The sequence below is a fragment of the Schistocerca nitens genome, chromosome 1 (assembly GCF_023898315.1).
Source record: "Schistocerca nitens isolate TAMUIC-IGC-003100 chromosome 1, iqSchNite1.1, whole genome shotgun sequence".
Taxonomy (NCBI): domain Eukaryota; kingdom Metazoa; phylum Arthropoda; class Insecta; order Orthoptera; family Acrididae; genus Schistocerca; species Schistocerca nitens.
Window position 1 is genome coordinate 527796462 of NC_064614.1, and position 22651 is coordinate 527819112.

Sequence of the window (22651 nt, forward strand, 5' to 3'; positions counted from 1 at the left end):
AGCCAAGAATATTGTATAACTTTGATTGGTGGTGGAATACCAGTGCAGAATGGGTAGGAAGAATAGTCGGTAGGAAGTCCTAGCAGAGTATGTGATTCAGTTGCTACAGTCCAGGGTGGTACTGAGTCCTGAGAGGAGTGTTCCTTTGTGAGTATGGTACAGAAATGGGCATCCACATGGCACCATTATACGCAAAAATATTCCTGGGCTGTCTAGAGGAATCGTCCCTAACTAACCAGAATCCCACAACCATCACGTGGGTTACATTCAGTGATGGTGTCGTCGAGATCTGAACCGAGGGTGTGGACACCCTACCCACATTCCTCCAGAACCTGAGCAACTTCTCCCCCATACATGTCACATGGTCTATTCAATCTAACAAGCCACCTTCCTTGATGTTGGCCTCCACTTCAAGAATGGCTACATCATATCTCCATCCATACCAAATCCACCAACAACCAACAATACCTCAACTTTTACAGCTGCCACCAGATCTATACCAAGGAGGCCATTCCATACTATCTAGCCACCCTTGGTTGTTTTATCTGTAGTGATAACCAGACCTCCAAATATACCAAGGGTCTCACTGTGACCTTCACACACGTCCCACATACTCACCATCCATCCACAGAAACACTCCTCTCGTCATCCATTACCAATCAGAAATGGAGCAACAGAATTACATTCTTCACCATGGTTTCGACTACCTTTCATTGTGCCTTGAAATGAGGAATATCTTACCGACTATCATTTCCGCCCCTCCCACAGTGGTATTCTGGCACCAACTGAACCAGTGCAATATCCTTGTCAATCCCTACCCCACCCCTGCTCCCAAACCCTTGCCTCATGACTTATGTCCCTGCAACAGATCCAGATGCAAGACCTGTCCCATATGTCCTCCCAACACCATCTACTACAGTCCAGTCACAGACATCTTCTATCCTATCAAAGGCAGCACTACCTGTGAAAATATCCATCTGATCTAAAATTAAGTTGCAGTCACTATGCTGCTTTCTATGTGGACATGACAACGAAGCTGGCTGTCTGCATGAATGGCCACTGCCAAACTGTGGCCAACACACATCTGGACCATCCAGTTGCTGAATATGCTGCTCAACATGATTTGCTTTACTTCAATGGCTGCTCCATAGTCTGTACCATCTACAGAACCAGCTTTTCGGAACTTTGCAGGTGGGAAGTTTACCTATAATATATTCTATGTTTCCATAACCCCCTTTGGCCTCAACCTTTACTAGTCCCTGCCCTCCACCTACCTATCCCCCCTCCTTGCTCCCATTCCAGCACTACATAGCCTTTTATTTTACCAATGCACCCACTAGCCTTTTCCCATTCTCTGTTTCTCCCCTCCCTGCCTCCACTCAATGCCCCAAATTTCCCAAATGCACCTAGCAACCCCATCCCTACCATGCCCCTGCATGCTCCCCCAAGCAGAACTGCACCTTCTCCCACCCCTATCTTGGTATTCATCCTCCTCCCTGTCCCATGCTTCCTTCTTATCCTTAACACAAACACCAAATTGCCTCCAGTCAGGAGCAGTTGCTGTTTGCAGTCCAACCCCAGTTGCTGGAGACAGTGGTGAATTGTGAATGGGTGTGTATGTTTTCCACTTTGGAAGAAGGCCTTTTGTCCATAAGCTTAAATGTAGAGCTATCTTTCCACTGTTCCTGTCTCCAATTCATCTCCACTATTTGGTGAGAAGCAATCTGTCCTTTTCGTAATATTGTTGTTATTCCTTTCTGGACTTTTCATTGTTTAATACTATTGTTTTTATATGTTTGGCTACTAAGAAAGCAAAGCAACTGCTGCACCATTCTACCTTATTCACAGTCTTCATTTGTGAATTTTTCTGTGAAACCTCACCCAGTGGGTTGACTGTTTTACGTGTCAAAATTCAATTAGTCCCTAAATATGTTTCTGATAATAACATAAGTTTTCAATTCAGTGTTAACTAGCATACTAGGTACCAATGAAATACCCATTAATCTTCCAATATTCCTTGATCAGTGCATCAAAATGTTACTCATATTTATAATAACTACACAGTATCAATGTATGTCCAATACAAACATCCAGTTGAAATGAAATTATACTGGTAATTATCAAGGTACATTCAAAATCTCTATAAAATTACATGAATCACAGATATACACTACTGAATAAACCTAGCAGACTCAAATTCTGCTACAAAACCAGCAAACATAAACACACATTTGGCATACAAAATCAATAAAATCATTTCAAGTCACATAATCTTACTTGTGTGTATCAAAACTGGGTTTAGTTGATAGCAATATGCCTTTTGTGATGTGCAAAGACCAGCAGTTACACATTTTGCTATTCATTCATTTTTCATAAGTTGATTCTCATACTCAACTGGTCACTTTCAATTGGCAGTGAACCGAACAATGCAATGAACACACACAGCAAACTTTTCTATAGAAGAAAAGTTTCTTGCCATTTAGTAAAATGTTAATTTACCACCTATTAAGGGTAGCCAAGTACATCAAGTGGCTTAATCTCCTGTGGTAAGACCTGAGTTTGACATAAATGGTTACGTGAAATATTTGTAGAAGTTCTTTTATTTTCATATGACTCCCACTGTAAGAACTGAGTCTGACTTAAATGGTTATGTGCAATATTTGTGGAAGTTATTTTATTGTCATGCATTGTACAACGTCCAAAGCAGCCCTTCCTGTATTCTGTGCATCTCCAATATTTCTTTGACCCAAAATCACTGTGTAAGTGATACACGTACCCTCCATAGACCAGCTTCTTCTTACCTCGTGAACTTTCCACGTAACGAGGGATACCTACAAACAACACAGGTCAGTTATGTACTAATAATATGCAGTACCTATGTCAACAGAAAGAAAAGAGGAATATAACTGTGCCTGATGATACTCTTTCAGCAATGTTTTTGTGTCCTGCTTAGAAAGTAAAACAGGGTCATTATTTTTTGAGTCCTATAAGAGATCATTTTAACCCATCTCTAGCTTTAGTTGATGTCCCTAGTTCATAAATAACACTTAACAGATTACAATACTCTCAAAGAATGAGCATCATCATTATCTGAAGATAAAATTACGAAATGTTATGATATAAAGGTATACACTTATCTCTTAAAAATATTACGGTTTTCAAAATCATGACACGGTAGAACAAGAGAATAAAGGAGACATCAGGAATGGCTCTACAAATTACTGTAAAGTAAAGATAAAATGGAAAAATCCTGTTTTGTATTATACACTCAGAAAATTTGTTGCCAAAAGAATGGCTATCACTATTGGAATGATACTACTATGATCAGATAATATTAGAAGATGAGGAGCAGCAGGTATCTGTAAGGTTATATGTTGTAAATGCTGAATAAAAATAATAAAATTAATAATAAATAAAAAAATGAAACACTGAACATAGAAGATTAAAACATTAAAAAAATTTAAGTTACACAGCAACAGAGAATAATGTGTCAGTGTCAGAAAAATCAGTAAAAACATATAAAAATGGTAGTCTTATTAGATGACATGTTTCTCTGTGGACTTACACTGAAGTGACAAAAGCTGGGGGATAGCAAAATACACATTTACACATGCTGGTAGTATTGCGTACACATAGTATAAAAGGGAGTGCACTAGCAGAGCTGTCATTTGTACTCAGGTGACACATGTGAAAAGTTTCTGATGTGATTATGGCCGCATGACAAGAATTAACAGACTCTGAATGTGAAATGATAGTAAGAGCTAGATGCATGGGACATTCCATTTTGGAAATCGTTAGGGAAGTCAATATTCCGAGATTCACTGTGTCAAGGGTGCGCCAATAATACCAATTTCAGGCATTATCTCTCGGCAGCGACAAGGCAGTGCCCTATGGCCTTCACTTAAAGACTGAGAGCAGTGGCATCTGCATAGAGTTGTCATTGCTAACAGACAAGCAACACTGCATGAAATAACTGCAGAAACCAATGAGGGATGTATGACGAATGTATCCATTACGAAATTGCAGTGAAATTTGGCATTAATGGACTATGGCAGCAGATGACAGGTGCAAGTGTCTTTGCTAACAGCATGACCTCGCTTGCAATGAATCTCCTGGGCTCGTGATCATATCGATAGGACCCTAGATGACTGGAAAACTGTGGCCTGATCAGATGAAACCTCATTTCAGTTGATAAGAGCTGATCATAGCGTACAAGTGTGGTGCGTAGCCCACGAAGCCATGAACCCAAGTTGTCAACAATGTACTGTGCAAACTGGTGGTGGCTCCATAATGGTGTAGGCCGTGTTTATAGAGAACAGACTGGGTCCTCTGGTCCAACTGAATTGACCAGTTATGGTTATGTTCAGGTACTTGGAGACCATGATTCCAAACAACGATGAAATTTTTATGGATGAAAATGTCCCATGTCACTGGGCCACAACTGTTCGTGATTAGTTTGAAGAACATTCTGGACAATTCAAAAGAATGATTTGGCCATCCAGATTGCCCAACATCAATCCAATCATACATCAATGGAGTATAATCGAGGTCAGTTCATGCACAAAATTCTGCACCGGCAACACTTGTGCTATTACGGACAGCTATGGAGGCAGCATTGCTCAATACTTCTGCAGAGGACTTCCAAAGACTTGTTGAGTCTGTGCCACATTGAGCTGCTAAACTACACTGCGCAAAAGGAGGTCCAACTCAATATTAGGAGGTATTCCATGACATCTGTCACCTCAGTGTAAAGTTACTCACAAAAAAGATGGAAAAATAGAAAAAGGAAAATATTTATGTATTAGAGTTGTGATGATTTACACTACAAAAAACTAATGCTTTCATATCTTATATACATATTAGCCAATAACATCAGTAATATATAAAAATTTTAGGAGAGAACTGAAGCTGAGTGCCTAACTTGGAAATCATTTTACATTTCCCATGTGTATTAATTTTGAGCAAAACAGTACTTCAGCAAAGGAAACAAGTAGGAACCATAAAAAATTACATATTAAAATCTCTGAGGAAGATCTTGTAACATCCACTGTAACCATATAACAAAATGACTATGTCTTTCACCAGAGGAAAACTAGTCATCTTAAAATGTTTTCACTACCACTGTATCGAAGACTTGCAGCGATACCGCATTCTTTGCTATTTCCAGTATTACTCAATAAGAAATACTACAGATATCATCTTACAAAAATAAAAACAACAACAAACTAAGACCTGTAAATTATTCCCAGTACAATACTCACAAATTTAAATTCATGCAGTGACAAATAACCTCTGTGTATGAATATATGATCTGGTTAAGAGGGAGAAAAAAAAAAAAAAAAAAAAAAAAAAAAAAAAAATCTATCGTACTTTGATTATTATTTGTACCATTAGTCATAAATTTATCCAGCTCCTTGCTGGAGAAAATGCCAAGTTCTACACAATCAAGGGTTGCAAATATTCTTCCACAATCTTAACATACGCTATTTTTAGGATAATTGTTCCAGTTATCACAAATTAACTATGGGAAAGAGGATACTTAAACTAACTGTATCACATTTCAGAAACAAGGAAGTAAGTTCCTATAACATTCTTTTGGGTGGATATAGGTTCCAATAACATGTGCGTGGTTGCATCATTATACAAATAAAACAACAAAAATTTTGTTTACACATGAAATGTATTCACTGCTGCAAATATGTATCACCTCCAGCTGTATAATGGAATAAGAAAAATGAAACTTTGTGGCAAATCAGGAATTGAAAACCTATTTCCTGCTTTATGCAGGTGGTCACCTTAATCGCTTTGGTTGTTTGAGCAAGATTCACAGCCAGACCCAAATGTCCATATGTCATCATCAATGTGCCACTCCTGTACACGTACATCCCATTAATATTATTCCCATACAGCGGAGATTTTATTTGTAAGTTGCAGGCTCGGTATCAGCTGATGAACACAAAATTTCAGTGCTCACGTTGTGAAGAAGTACGATGCAGTGTTCCTTTGGATATGTATGCAACTGTCAATATCCCATTATACAGCTGGAGGTGATTCATATTCATAACTGCGAATACATTTCATGTCTTTCATAGCAGCTGTAGTCGCCACAGTGCCTGTTCCTACAGACATGCATGCATGCATGTCTGAAGGAAAACTGCACCGTACTTCTTCACAAAATAGGCACTGTCATTTTGTAAAATTCTACTCAAACGAATCTAATGTAAACAGCTGTAACGTCATGCTCATCAGAGGCAATTTGTTGTTAGGAAGCATCACATAGTCCTCCTAAAGCCTTTGACACACTTTGCAGTTGGCAGACACTTGTATGAGCACTGTTTCTTGTTATTGTATATGGCACATTTCTTTGTGACTTAAGTTTTATTTCCTTTTTTTTTTCCTCCCGTTCATGTTTTGTTGGTGCAGTATTACTCTGCAGATGCGGGATACAATAATATCCTTTGTTGGAGAATTGGTTCTTACCACTCAAAATAACAAAAATTTAACTGAAAACTAAAAAAATGAAAAATTCCCGGGATTCTAAAAAATTCCCAGTTTTTTCCCGATGAAAAAATTCCCACATTTTTCCCGGATCTCTGGGTTGTCCCAGGTCGTATACATCCTGTTTGCTTTATTTGACATGCACAGATTTGTAAAGTGTATTGCTTGAGAATTAAAAACAAAATTTATGTACAAAGAAATCAAAGCAGACACAATTCACTACTACACAATAACAAAAATATATTGTATATTCAGATGTTACCTTGTTGCTGATATGCAGAATCAAAATAGATACAGGGAGATAAGAACTACTAATGGAGGAAGAAGAAACATTTCTGTATACTGTTGCCAATACTGTCCTAGGTGTATTTAATAAAAATATCAAGAGACCATAGTAGCTAAAGTAACCACTAAAAACTGACATCCCAACTTCCTCTTCCTCTTATCCCCCCTCCATTTCTCCCTCCCTAACAAACATTAATTAAGTCATCGTGTTCTGTAGATCCCATTAAGAAGTATTACCTACAGGGATATGAAACAAACCAAGGTACACTTTAACAAAAGACAACCAAGTCATAGATACCTAACCTGTTCACATTATTAACAATAAACGATCATTATGCTTCTTAGTACTGTTGGGAGCTTGTTTCAGTTAAATGTAATATAGTAAATTACAAGGGAAACCACCACTTTGAAAAAAGCTGCACACACACACACACACACACACACACACACACACACACACACAGAGAGAGAGAGAGAGAGAGAGAGAGAGAGAAAGAGAGAGAGGAATCATTAATTGAAAAAGAGAAAGGAGAGAGGAAAAATAAAGCAAACTAAAATACTTGGGTACAGTACATCTATGGGCCTAGTTGATGACCAGGCTAGTATAGAAAGATCCAGCCACTCTGCAATACATTACAACATGCCACTTAAGTATGTACTACATTCATCTAAAATAGATGATAATCCCCTGTGTAAATCAATAGTGCCCCCCCCCCCCCCCTGTCATCATATAAAGAAATTAGCAGTATTGGATGGAGGGGAAGATGCAACACTTTATGAAATAAAAAGTCAAATACAAAGTCCCAGTTGGCCCTGGAACGAGAAAACTGAAGTCTAAACACAACCATGAACCGAGCTGTGAATGCTTGAACAGTCTTTGTTACATCAAAGAAGCAAGAAAGCAGCTTTTACAGTTATCTGTAATGGCCAAGCTAAGAAATGTTTTCTAAGTCACACATTAAGTAGGAAATGCATGAAGAAAATGAAACATTAAAGTAAACACGACATGTATTAGTTTGGTGCATAAGTTTGTAGTGCTTTTGTTTTGTATGTTGGTATTCTGATTGCTATGGATTTATTTATTTATTTATTGACTGTCTTTTTGATTTGCAGCTCACTGTTGCTATTTGAGTTTACATATTGTCCTTTTATCATTTGGAAATAGATAGTCGAGCAGTGGACATTAGAAAATGGAGTGCCAAGTAGCAGAGGCAGGGGTGATAGTAGCAGAGGCAGCAAGAAACATTTGTGCTATGTTTGGGGATAATGCCATTTGGCGGAGTATGGTACAGATTGTGAACAACACCAACCAATCCTGTCCTGTATCATTAGTGGTGACAAGAAATGGTGTCTTTATGCTAAAATAAGGAAAATAAAGGAATGGTCGAGCCCAAACTCTCCATACAAAGACCAGCACATATCCACAAAAGAGCATGGTATGCACCTGGTGGAACAGCGATAGTGTGTTGTACTATGAATTGCTTCCCTGAGGTGTAACCATCACTGCTGACATTTATTGTCAAAAACTGAAATGTCTAGCAGACACAGTCCAAGAACAATGACCAGGAAGACTGCATGAGGAGATGCTACCTCATGATAACACCCATCTGCATTCTGCTATACTGACAAAAAATGCTACACAGGAGCTGAGTTGTGTAGTCACTCCACACACAACTTATTCACCTGATGTTGCGTCCTCCTCAGATATTCAGCTTTTCCACAACCACTTTCAAGGATCTTCCTTTCCAGATGAAAATGCATTCTGAACATGGCTCGAAGAGTTCTTCAGCTCAAAATCACATGATTTTTACAGTTGTGGCATTGAAAAGTTACCCCAGCATTGTCAGACTGTTGTAAATAGTGAAGGAGAATACATTATTGATGACTACAGTCTCTGTTATGAATATCTGTTGTGTTTATTAAACTTATGGAAAATGCTATGAACTTACGCACCAACTCAATATATTCTGCTAAACATGACAGCAGATGGATCAGATAAAAACAACTCTGCAGGTGCAACTTCAGTTATCTCCTAAAAATGGATTTCCTCTGTTAGAAATTAAGAGCTCTGAATTAATACTTTTTAGCAACATGTATACTTGTGATCAGGGCAACTAGACTGAAGATTTCTTTTTAATTGTAGATTTATAACTATAACTGCAATAAGCCTGAATTAGATGCCATGAAACATTCTAACCTGGTCTACCTGTCCATAAGAATGTTATAAGGTACTACACACAGCAGATGCACCAACTATTTTACTGAATCACATATTTATATAAACAAGAACTTTGTACAAACCATTCTTACACATAATATGCCTTGGTGTGGTATGCTTTGAAACACTCAGGCATACAAAGAGCGATATCACAATCGGCACACCACCAGGATGTTTCTTTACGGCACACTTTTCCCATCTGGCTCTTACTGACATCTGCACATACTTTGCAGACACGTGTTGGGTGTAATTTTCTCTCGGTAGGAGGTATCTTTTCAGCAAAATGTCTGCCACTAAGTCTGTTTGGGACAACACCTGGAGAAGAAACAATTTCTTTATATTTGTTGCCCTATGCAGCCAAAGGGTTCCCTAACTGTGTATAAACTGGGAGAGGGTAACCTTTCTTCTTTGGCCCATATCACTTGTCTCCTGACTAAAGCAGAAACTTCATTCGCGATTCTTATTGCAAATTTACAAAGGAACAGCCATTTCCACCATTTGAATTGCTTTCTTTTGAAAGGATAGTAAGCAATCATTTGATCTGACTTCTCTACTCCTATTCTTAGAATATTATTAGCCAAACCTAAGTGTGAAAAGTCACTAATCTCCTTCACAAACACACAGTCACCACTGTTACCAAAAAAGTGTGCTGTGTTGAGAACATCAAAATAATCCTCATGTCTTTGTCTTTCGAATACATACAGCTCATAAAACTCATTCCTCTTTTTACTTTTGGGGTGTAAGCTGTACATTAGGGAACACCCTTTCTGTCTACTGCTTAGTCATGCACTCCTATAAATAATGTATACAGGATGGTCAGGAACAGTCTGAAAAGCTTGTAAGGGTGTTACAGGGTAGTTTGTGCTTAGAAATAATTGTTAAGAAAATAATTTGATATGTTGCACTGTTTCCGCATTAATTAGCATTGAAGTTAGCCAATCAGGCCATTACCTTTTCAAATTCAAGCAGCCCGCCAGATACAATTAGTGTCAGTTGTCCTCATCGGGTAGGCGATATTACATGAGACTTCTCATCCTCTGGCTCATGTTTGATTCTGCTTGTGTCTGTATATGTGTGGATGGATATGTGTGTGTGTGCGAGTGTATACCCGTCCTTTTTTCCCCCTAAGGTAAGTCTTTCCGCTCCCGGGATTGGAATGACTCCTTACCCTCTCCCTTAAAACCCACATCCTTTCGTCTTTCCCTCTCCTTCCCTCTTTCCTGATGAGGCAACAGTTTGTTGCGAAAGCTTGAATTTTGTGTGTATGTTTGTGTTTGTTTTTGTGTCTATCGACCTGCCAGCGCTTTCGTTTGGTAAGTCACATCATCTTTGTTTTTAGATATATTTTTATACAGTTCTCTTGTTTGGTTTTAGGAAACCAACCAAAGAACGCATTTGGTGACACTGTCTCTCGCAGGCCACTTGAACTTCAATGTGTAACAGCCTGAGTGGCTAACTTCAGTGCTAATTAACTCTGAATGATGCAACATATATAATTCTTTTCTTAACAATTTCTCAGCACAACCTACCCTGCAACACCCTTTTAAGCTTTTCAGACTGTTTTTGGTCACCCTGTATAAAGTGAATCATATATATGGCATAAACATGTTGAAATATTTTTTGAGCAATCAGTGATAAAGTACCTCAACATGTGATACCAGACAACTTTTGCCAAAAATACCCCATCTTAGGTACAGATTGTAAAAATTTTGTTGGGTGCCATTAGAGTGTCTAGACAACAGAAGAAACAAACTGTATGCTGCTTATGGAAGTAGTGCAAAATGAACAGGCTTTGCTTCCCCCAAGCTGTGCAGCCTCTATAAATACACTTTGTGCTTCATACTGAGCATCTATCCTCACTGTGGAAAACATGATTTATATTCTAGGAAGGTGTCATATGTAGAGCTTCTGATGAATCAGGAACTGCTTTATCATCCTAGCACAAACAGCCCAGATATGACTAAATGAAATGCAGCAGTTGATAACAGTTGCTACACTGTAGTAGTGGATGGACACAAAACACTTCTTGGCCTAACTCTTCCTACTTTTGGCTCTTTGCAACGAGGGAGTTGTGCACTCTAAAAGTAGTTCACATACTGTACACACAAAAGCAAAGAATCATAAAAGGCTTTATGCTATAATTGCATGGCTTGTTTTACATGTACACACAACACTACATTCGTCCTTTTTGAGCAATCAGTGATAAAGTACCTCAACACGAGATACCAGACGTTTCCCAAAAATACCTTAAGCACAGAGTGTAAAAATTTTTCTGGGTGCCATTAGAGAGTCCAGACAATGGAAGAAAAAACTGTACCCTGCATAAATGCTACCATGAGGAAATGGAAGTAGTGCAAAAGGAACTGGCTTTGCCTCCCTCAAGCTGTGCAGCCACTACAAATACACATTGTTCTTCATACTGAGCATCTAACCTCACTGTGGAAAACATGATTTAAATTCTATGAAGGTGTCATATGCAGAGCTTCTGATGAACCAGGAACTGCTTTATCATTCTAGCACAAACAGTCCAGATACGACTAAATGAAACACAGCAATTGATAGTAGTCACTACACTGTAGTAGTGGATGGACACAAAACACTTCTTGCCCAAACTCTCCCTATTTTTAGCTCTTTGCAGTAGTTCACAGTAGTTCACATACACACATACATACTAAGGCAGAGAATCATAAATGGCTTTATGCTATAATTGCACAGCTTCTTTTACATGCACACACAACACTACATTTGTTCTTGAAAACCACAGATACCTTCATGATTCCTACAACATCCATTGGGAAGAAGTGAGAAAGACAGCTCTGAATTTAAATGATCAAAAGAAGGGTAAATTTTGAAATGCTGGTGATTACGAAGTTGGCTACAAGGAATAATCTTTACAACATCGATGGATGTTCACGGATTTTTTTTCCAAGAGGTGGTAATAACCTAAAATTACTAATATTTGATACATTTGAAATTGTATTGTGCCTCAAGAGTTAAATTTCACAAAAACTATTGATAATTATCTACTAAGTTTTTGTGGATAAGCTTAATACCTAAACAGGAAGCATATATCAATAGTTTATACAAAGTGCATCCTTTTATGTTATTCATATCAAAAGCAGCAATTTGTTTTGATTTAATGACATGAAGTTATATCACCATATGATTAAATCCAGACCACTGAAAATTATAAATCTGAAATAGAAAAAAAGACAAAATGGTTCAGAAAACAATAACCAACAAGAAAGTTGCTTATTCAACTTTGATGTCCTCTACAACACTTTGTTTACTTACAAAGCTTTACACCTTAATGTATTTATTGCATTATTTCCATGCTTTCTAATTTTAAAATGTGGCTACCACAACTTGAACTGAACAAAATGTGTTTTTGAAGCACTGGATGAGTCACTGGTGTGTTTAACTCTATTGCTTCCTTGTGTATGTCGTGTTGGTAATCCACACGGTAGGGTACTGGACTGGTGCCTTTCTGTAGCTTGATGTGGGCTGTATGAAAAGAAGGAAGGAATATTAGCGTTTAACACCTTGTCAGCGTTGAGGTCATTAGCGACAGATCAGAAGCTCAGGCTGTTTCAAGGATGGGGAAGAAAATCAGCCATGCTCTTTGAAATAGAATAATACTGGGATTTCCCTGGAGCGATTTAGGGAAATTACAGCTGTATGAGTAAGAGAGAGACAGAACATTAATGATTCTTTTTCATCAAAGACTAACTTCTCACAGCTGAGTTTACAGTAATGTTTAACATTTGTATACTATATCATGGTTGCCTTTTGCTTGTAAGATTTTTATTTGTAAAACCCACTATTGCAATTTCAGCCATGTGGCCATCATCAAACGGAAATAACTGTGCTTTAGCACATGTCAAAACTTAGAAATCATCTGCCATATATACATATCACCATCACATCCGTTAGTTGGGTCATTAACATTGCTGTTCTCAGCATCTATTACATTAATCACATCAAACAGTTACTCATGTCCACTGTATTCGTGATAGTGTCATGATTAAAGAGTAAATTAGCAATGATTTGATGTGATTCAAGTAAAAGGTGTTAACAACGGTAAAATTAAGGATCCAACTTACACATGTGATGATGATAGATGTATAAGTAAGATGATTTTTAGGTACTGAGGTGTGCTAAAGCACAAGTATTTCCAGCTTACCACACAGCTAAATTTGCAGTATTGAGATGTACAAATAAATAATTTAACAGTCAAATAGCGACCATGATGTCATTTACAATGTTTCAACACTGTTCTGTGAAGATATGCAACCATCTTGACCACAGTATAGAACCATAGACAATGCCACACTAAGAAATTAGCAAATTTTCTAGTGAAAAGTGTTACAACTAAAAAAAACCCAATAAATACATACTGGTTGCTGGAGCTGTGGATGCTCCCACCATGTTCACCAACATTAAATCTGAAATTTAGTGAAGTGCCAGACATCCATTGTGAGAAAAGTGTGACAGTTTCTAAATGAATGGGAAGTTTATATTCCAGATTTCAAGAGGGTGCTGCTGCCTCTCATGACCACCCCCCCCCCCACCCCCACCCCCACCCCCCCTTGCAGATGTCTATGTTTTAGTAATTGTTGAAGTGTGGACAAAATTGCTTTGAACCAATCATGGCTCACAATGGCTGCAGGAAATGGTAAGAAGTATCTACACCTTTTGGAACATTCAGTGATTTTTTCATAAGAAATATGGATTATTGCCATGAAACCTGAGTAAATATCCTTACTTTTTGCCACAGATCACATTCCCCAAACACTGTTTCATTTTAATTTTGTTTTTACCTCTTTGCTTGACCAATATTGTCTCGGGATACCAATTATTATTTGTATAATTGACATAAACAACCAGAAGCATTAATCAGCGTGGAAGATGTGCCATTTCTTGAATACAGACATGTCAAGTCAACTTAAGCTGAATCGCTTCAACAACAGTGCTCTGCCATTTTTGGAAAGCAGTAGTTTGATGAGTTTGTATACTTGCAACAAACTCCATGTGGTGGTGATGATGTTGGTTTGTGGGCTGCTCAACATCTTGGTCATCAGCACCTGTACAAGTTCCAATCTTTCCATTCCAGTCTTGCCACTACCTGAATGATGCTGAGATGATGAGGACAACACAAACACCCAGGCCCTGGGCGGACAAAATCTCCAACCCGGTCGGGAATGAAACCCAGGACCACGTGATCCAGAGGCAGCAACGCTAGCCACTAGACCATGAGCTACAGACAAATCCACATGGTGGCAGCCAGACTTAATGTTTCTACAATAGTATGGTTCCTGGATAGCAGACATTAAATCTAGTTTGTGAGTTTACTTCTACTGATGAGAAATGTAACTACTGCTATGTAAAGATGTGGTCACTCAGTTCACACATGATGATGACTTCTAGTTTAGGTCGCCCGAGATTGCAGTTATCAGCACTCACACCAAAAATTTCAGAGAACAATAGGGTTAAAATGTTTATAACTTGGAAATTGAGTCCATATAGTTGTTGTTAAAAACTCATTCTCTGTTAAAAACTCATTCACTCACTCCCATACATTCTCCTATAAGGGCACCCTTCATACATATATGCATACATTCACTTGCACACACAACCTAAAAATGCCAATTTGTCATTTTCTCAAAATATTGTTAAGACAAGACAGACCTAAATTAATAAGACAGCATATTCAGATCAGCTGATTACTTGCATAATGGATGAGCCAATGATCCTGAGAACACAGAAAACTCTCCTATTTAATGATTAGGTAGAAGGTATGAAACAACAGAACCTTAAAATATTTACTACATTCAACAGTGTGTCATCTAAAATGTAGAGGATATCAGCCATGCTGCACACTGGTGTGTCCTCTCAACAGAGAATGTACCAATACATCATAGGATAGTAGCATATCTGGAAGTGTGTTAACATTACTTCCTCTCACTTCAATGAACAGAAGAAAGAACACTGTCATTGTTTGCATGATCGATATCAGGCTGTTATTCTTTACTTTCAGCCACTCTTCCTTGGATTGAAACATGATTTTGTGTCTCAGAAGTAAGACAACTGTACACAGGGGTATGGCACATTTGTCTACATTTGGTCCTTTGCAGACGTCCTTAGTTGCTTAATTTGGGGTCTCACTTCCCTGAATTACCCACTTTCCCCAGTGCTCATTAGAATGGTATCTGCTTCCCCTGCTTCTGTAGCCATAGAAAGGAATCATGGGTGGTCTGTACTCACTTGTCTGCAAGTTAAAATAGCTGAATAGATAGACGGCACTTACAGAATCGGAGATGATGACAAATTTTGTAGTTTGAATACGTCTCATCTGCTACAGCACCCCAGATGCCACGGACCCAAGCTTAACAGTGTGAGGGAAGGGTGTATAAGACAGTTCCCAGCAGCAGACAACTCAGTTATCAGAACCACCTAAAGCTGGCAAGAAGTCAGCTTGTTGAAATGCTCCACCATTTTGATAGACCACCCAGATGAACAGCAGGAAAATTTCGAAATCATGGAACCCTAAAATCACAAATCAGAACTAATAAAGTTTTCTACCACTCATATATTACATGGGAATCATAATGGGTTCCACAAAAATAAATCCACTATTTCATCAGTGCAAGAACAAGCTCTTAACAGGGAAGCCTGAGCAACTGAGATATTTTTTATTCAGTAAATCGTGAGATACTTACGGCAAAGCAAGTTCTGTGCATTGAGAGACAACACACACAAACTGACTAAGGCCTTACCTGACAGACAGATACTGGGCAGTAGAAATATCAGTTGAAAGGAGTAATAAACACTTCTCAGACATTGAGAAGATCCATCATGTTGTGCCAGAAGGAAGTAAACTGGGGCCGCTACCCTTCCTGGTGTATATTAATGACCTTGCTGACAATATCAACAAGAAATATGTCCTATTTGCAGATGACTCGTATATTTTAACCACAGGGGAAAAATGTGGATCTGTTTTAAGGTACTGGAAGAGTTCTAAGCCAAGTACATAAATGGTTTGACAATAACAAACTGACACAAAAAAAGCAAATATGCTGTTTTACTGCCAAAAACCAATGACTAAAAAGCTGAGCAAGTGGCAAATATAAAACTTTTTGATTTCCGTATTTCTGGAAAATTAACTTGGACAGAAATCATCAGCCGAAAACGTCATTCATTAAATTCAATTTGCTGTGTGGTATGGAAAAGGTCCAAATTGTTGGTATAAAGTTCTCAAACAGTTTTACTACGCATATTTTCACTCCATTACGTCACATGAAGCAGAGTTACGGGGAATCGCTGTAGGCAAAAAAATTAACATGCACGAAGAGTTATCCATACAATGACCAATGTGAGAAGCCAAGAAAGTTGTAGAACAAAATTCAAACTGTTAAACATTACAACAGTAACAAATGACTGTATATAGAAATTTTAATACATACCAGGAAAAATATTACATAGTTAAAAGAAAACAAACACAATGTTAGATGACTATTGACGAGAATCCATTTTATGTCAATGAACATCTTGATTACTAGAAAAGTCGATTCAAATGACAGTTTACACACACACACACACACACACACACAACGAAATTAAAATTTATCTGAATTTCAAATGTCAGAAGCTGTTGTAATGAAACATTTCCACACAAAAGTTGCATAACTGATTAGGAAATTAAGTTAGTGCTGTATTCCAATTATGTAAATTGTAAATTAACGTATACACTGTGTCTTCTCAGGGCATAAAATTGTTAAGTAAAACTTTTATAAATGGTTCCTTGAAAGCAGAACAAAAGAGCTCTGCAAGACCTGCTCCAAGATTCTTTCATTGCTGATAATGAAAGAGTGAGCTAGGAACAGATAGCACTTGCCACTAGGTGTGGAGTGCATTGGAATAACTGTCAATCAGACAACATTCACATTAAAAGACGTCGCCATGAACAGCAGCAAGCTAAGTGCCATCTCGTAAAAGTTTCAGGCAGCATTACCGTTAGCTAGGTACACAGGAACACACTGGATTGTTGAATCTGACACAACCATAGTTAATATGTTGGCAATTTGTAAGGAATATCAACATTATGAAAAGGACAGAAGCTATTCACCTTATAGCTGCGATGCTGAGTTGCAGATAGATACAACAAAAAGACTGTTGGAAATATGAAACACACACACACACACACACACACGTGTGTGTGTGTGTGTGTGTGTGTGTGTGTGTGTGTGTGTGTGTGTGTGTGTTTGTGTGTGCGCGCATGTGTGTGTGTTATCTATTTTCGACAAAGGCCTCATTGGCTGAAAGCTCACTTTCTGACAATCTTTTTGTTGTGCCCATCTGCAACTCAGCATCTCCACTATATGGAGAGTAGCAACTATTCCTTTCATAATATTGTTAAATTCCATCCTGGATTTTTCATCGTTTAAACAAACTCTCTGGCAGATTAAAGCAGCATGTCGGACAGGGACTTGAACCTGGAATCTTTGTGTTTCACAAGCAAGTACTCTAAAACCGAGCTATCCAAGCATGACTTATGTCTGTAGTGAGCTGGTGATCATATTGTTTTGAAGTAATTAATTTTCTTTTAATGTTTTGTAAATACTGAACACTTCTACCATTTTGGGCTTATCATGATTTGTACAACATTTATCCACATTACCAAGTATATTTAACTGAAACTGAGCAGGAGAGGAGAGATCCATTTTTGGGAGTAGATGTACAATTCCTCATGTCATGCAGTTGTACTTCAGAATTGGTTGCCTTCATTTCTCAACAGTTAGGCTTACAATCACATGGTCATTGTGACTGAACCGACTGGCATGGGGAACTGTCACAGTACGTGTACTTTAATTAAAATAACCATAATTCGTAAAAAAAATAATTGTACTGCAAAGGTCATGTTTATTCTGTATTAGTTATGTATATACATGAACTAGTGAACCTGACAATGTTTTGGAATTGCTAAATATGTATAGGAATTGGATATATGTACTAATGTCCTCTTCTCCCCCCCTCTTTGTCAATCTCCTTCTTCAGCCTCACCCTCTGTCCATCACTTCCTCCCTTCTCTCTGTCCATCTTCTCCTTCCCATCCCCCCCACTCTCCATCTCTCCTTTTTCTGCCCATGTCCTCCCCTCCCTGTCCATTTCCTCTCTCCCTCCCTGTCCATCTTCTCCCCCCCCCCCCCCCTCTCTCTCTGATGTTGAGCCTTGTATACGGTCACTCCAAACAAAAGTTTGATTAGGAATTGAAATCACACTGATGGTCTGTCAGGATAGTAGCTTCAATGAGATTTCACATAATTTTAACCTACGAATGAGCAGTTTCAGACAATTCAGATTCCATAATAGTATTCTAATCATTAGCCAATAAGCGATAAATACAACTTTCCTGTTGTCTGTTAAAACTGATTGCAAGGAAGAAAACAAAACAGTGCATTGTTGTGCATTCAACTTTTGTGTGTAGAATCTACATGGGAGAAACAGTTTATCTAATGGTTTAAATGCTCAACTTTTGCAGCCAAAATTGGCTGCAAGAAAGAAAATGAATTGGCACATTTTCACAGCACAGTACAGTGTTTTCATTCTCATAGTTGGTTTTAACAGAAAACCTATACATTGTTGCTTAAAAGAATATATAGCCTATGTCTACTTAAATGTTTGTTAGAATATCATATAACAATTTCAAATAAACAGTCGAGAACTTTTCAAGATTTTTGGAAACAATGTTTCCCCTTTGTGTGTGTGTGTGTGTGTGTGTGTGTGTGTGTGTACATTATACGTCCATCCGAGCGTTTAGTAGAGCATCGTGTAAAATTACACTGCTCAAGAATATTCCAAGATTTTTGAAAACAACCGAAAAAAATCTCTGGTCTTCATATAGTCGTATATTTAAGGGGATAGTACGATAAATATATAAAATTGTACAATGACAATGCCCATACATAATGATGCTTCGTGTATCAACTAATTACACCTAATGGCTGACAGATAAATAAATATAAAACTAATCTGTAGTACAGCTATGGGCATACACATGGCACCCTCATATACAAACCTGTTTATACGCAATTTAGAGGAGATGTTTATAGCCAATCAAGATCCTAAATGACCTGACAGATTTAGGTACATGCATTATATTTTCATGATCTGGACCCAGGGCAAAGACAGTCTCATTCCTTCACAGACCTAACACCTTCTTTACTATCCTTTTCACTTGGGCCTCCTAATCCCAGCAGGCTACCTATCTGGTTATGTATGGATATTCAAGACATTTCTGCAGGAAGGAATTGTCCCTGATGGACTACAGCTGAGGTGAGTTGGCCACCACTTGGCACAACAAACGGTTGAGTACAAAGTGATTTATCACTGAATTATGTAGAGGGAAATTGTCCTTACAACACATCCTTTGATATTCTTCCCTCCTGTTGAATTTAATGAGACTGAAAGAATAATTAATACCAATGCCACACATAGACAACTTGCGTGCTGGTGATGAGGATGCAATGATGATGAGGACAACACAGCACCCAGTCCACGAGCGGAGAAAATCTCCAACCTGGCCAGGAATCGAACCCGGGCCCACTGCATGGGAAGCAAGCACGTTACCACTCAGCTATTCCCTATAAATACTGTTTTCTTATATATACAAGTTCAGTCTTGTGCAACATATTCAATATATTTCTCCAAGAAGGAATGGTACCTGATGGATTAAAATAGGCTGCAGTGATAAACTTCTTTAAAAAATGTGATAAAACTAACACCCAACTCCCTTTTAACTATGTTTCCAAAATACCTGGAAAATGTTTTGAAAATACCTGAAAAACTCATTCATAGAATGACTGTCAATCATCGTAACTTCCACAATATCCTGAACAAAAGGCAATTGGGTTTCATGTGGGTCCTTTTACTTGGCAAGCAATGCCCTCTATTAACAGTCAGGTTTTGGAAACAACTAAAAAGAACTCCAGTAGGTAAATTCTGCGATCTCTCATAAGACTCTGATTGTGTAAATCAAATTCTTTTGAAAAATATAGAATATTGTGGTTTAAGTGCTACTGCCAGTTCATTGCTTCAGTCATATGTAAAGGACTGACAGTAATGCTGAATGGCTCATCTGGAGTATCCACCTCATGTGAGAGAGGCATTTTTTTCTGCAGGGTGCCATAAGGCTTTATTCTAGGTCCACTCATATTTCTCTGTTCCAACAGAGAGAGTAAATTTACACTTTTTGCAGATAATATTAAAATTCTCGCTGATGAATTACCAAATAACAATCTTGAAGCAACAGTGAACAAAATTTTCAGTGAAATCCTATTCTGGTTTTCTTCAAATGCTCTCCCACTCAACAGCAAAATATTTTTATGCTACTAACAAATTACTGAAAATAACTATATAGCTCTACCAAAACTTTTACAATTGTTATGGAACTAGTTTTAATTACTTTTACATCAGGATATTTGATGAAAATGTGGTTGCAATGCATCAGTGTAAACTACACTGTCTGTATCATACTTTTCATTCTTTTTTGCCTTCTTATGTATATGTGAGAGGTGTTCAAAATGAAAGGTACAAAACACCATGGGGAGTATATTTGATGTCTTTATTCAAAACTAATCACCTGAGGCTTGAGCACAACTATCCCACTGTTTCGTGGACTGAAGGATTCCCTGTTCCCAGAATTCCTGTGGCTGTGACAGGAGCCAGTCCTCCACTGTGTCCTTCAGTTTGTCATCTGAGTTGAAGCACTTCCCTCTGAGATGTTTTTTTCACAGACCAAACACATCGAAGTCACAGGGTGACATGTCCAGCTGTATAGCAGATGCTAAAGGTGCTCCCATTTGAACTTGGTCAATACACTTTGTATGACCTTGGACACCTGTGGGCGCATATTATCGTGGAGCAGAATCACTTCTTCTGTGAGCAGCCCAGGTCGTTTACTCTTGATGGACTTGCATAGGTTACGGAGTGTCTCACAGTACATATCACTGTTGATGGTTTTTCGTGCTCAATGAATTTGATGACTACAGGATTGCAGACATCTAAAAAACAGTGAGCATCATCTTCCCACCTGAGGGCGCAGCTTTCAGCTTTTTAGGGGGAGGTGACAATACATGCTTCCATTACCTAGATGTCTCACTACGTTATTCCAAAGCAGCACATGCAAATTTCAAACATTTGGTTCTTATGACATTTCGAACCTTTTCGTTTGAACATACTTTATATTTAATTTGTACTTTCACCATTCTCATATTATTTTGGACACAATAATAGACATTTGAAGATTTGATTTTTTTCTTCCTGAATATTTTTCTTGTGCTTCAACATTGAAACATAATTTTCTGTTAACTGAATATATGTTGTTTACTTGAGATACTATTTACACCGTATCTTTCATTGGCATGTAAGTTATACTTGAACTTTGCACAATTTGACACGTTCCATACCCTTGCAATTCACTCATTATCTTGATCTATGGAACACAAAATAAATAAAACATTGAAAGTCCAGGATGGAATAGCAATGATATGTAAAGGATAGAATGCTACTCATCACATAGAGGAAGTGTTCAGCTGCTGACAGACACAATGCAAAACACTGCTACACTTTAGCTTTCAGACAAAAAAGTCCCCCTCCTTCAGAGGCTGAAAACACACACACACACACACACACACACACACACACACACAGCTACTATCTATGGCCCCTCATGCCTGACTGGGGACTATTCCTATGTTTATTTATTTATTTACACGTCAAGTTCCGTAGGACCAAATCGGGGAGCAAATCTCCAATGTCATAGAACTTGTCAGTACATGAACTTACAACATAAAAATAATAACAGATAAAAATAAATGTTCATGAACCTGAAAAAAAGTCAGTCCATAAGTTAAAGTAAGCGCTATCAGCAACACAATAAGAATCAGCTTAATTTTTCAAGGAACTCCTCGACAGAATAGAAGGAGTGACCCATGAGGAAACTCTTCAGTTTCGATTTGAAATCGAGTGGATTACTGCTAAGATTTTTTAATTCGAGTGGCAGCTTATTGAAAATGGATGCAGCAGTATACTGCACACCTTTTTGCACGAGAGTTAAGGAAGTCCGATCCAAAAGGAGGTTTGATTTCTGCCGAGTATTAACCGAGTGAAAGCTGCTTATTCTTGGAAATAAACTAATACTGGTAACAAGAAACGACAATAAGGAATATACATATTGAGAGGCCAATGTCAAAACACCCAGACTCGTGAACAGAGGTCGACAAGAGGTTCGTGAACTCACACCACTTATTGCCCGAACCGCCCGTTTCTGAGCCAAAAATATCCTTCTAGAATGGGAAGAGTTACCCCAAAACATAATACCATATGACATAAGTGAATGAAAATAAGCAAAGTAGACTAATTTACATGTCGAAGAATCACTCACTTTTGATACCGTTTGAATAGTGAAAATGGCAGTATTAAGTCTTTGAACAAGATCCTGAACGTGGGCTTTCCATGACAGCTTACTATCTATCTGAACACCTAGAAATTTGAACTGTTCAGTTTCACTAATCATATGCCTGTTCTGTGAGATTAAAACGTCAGGTTTTGTTGAATTGTGTGTTAAGAACTGTAAAAACTGAGTCTTACTGT

General features: G+C 38.1%; 1 protein-coding gene across 13 annotated transcripts in view; it reads right to left on the minus strand.

The window, feature by feature from the left end:
- LOC126253413 (broad-complex core protein isoforms 1/2/3/4/5-like) overlaps nucleotides 1-22651 on the minus strand; it is a 492630-nt gene that overhangs the window by 244233 nt on the left and 225746 nt on the right. For 4 of the 13 annotated variants that reach the window (XM_049954747.1, XM_049954738.1, XM_049954754.1 and 1 more), the window contains one exon: nucleotides 2802-2831. The exons of 7 other annotated variants lie outside the window; for them this stretch is intronic. In XM_049954747.1, coding sequence (XP_049810704.1) covers nucleotides 2802-2831 — 30 coding nt within the window. Of the gene's footprint in view, nucleotides 1-2776; nucleotides 2832-22651 lie in introns of all 13 variants that reach the window. 2 more of the 13 variants (XM_049954806.1, XM_049954823.1) reach the window with 1 other exon arrangement.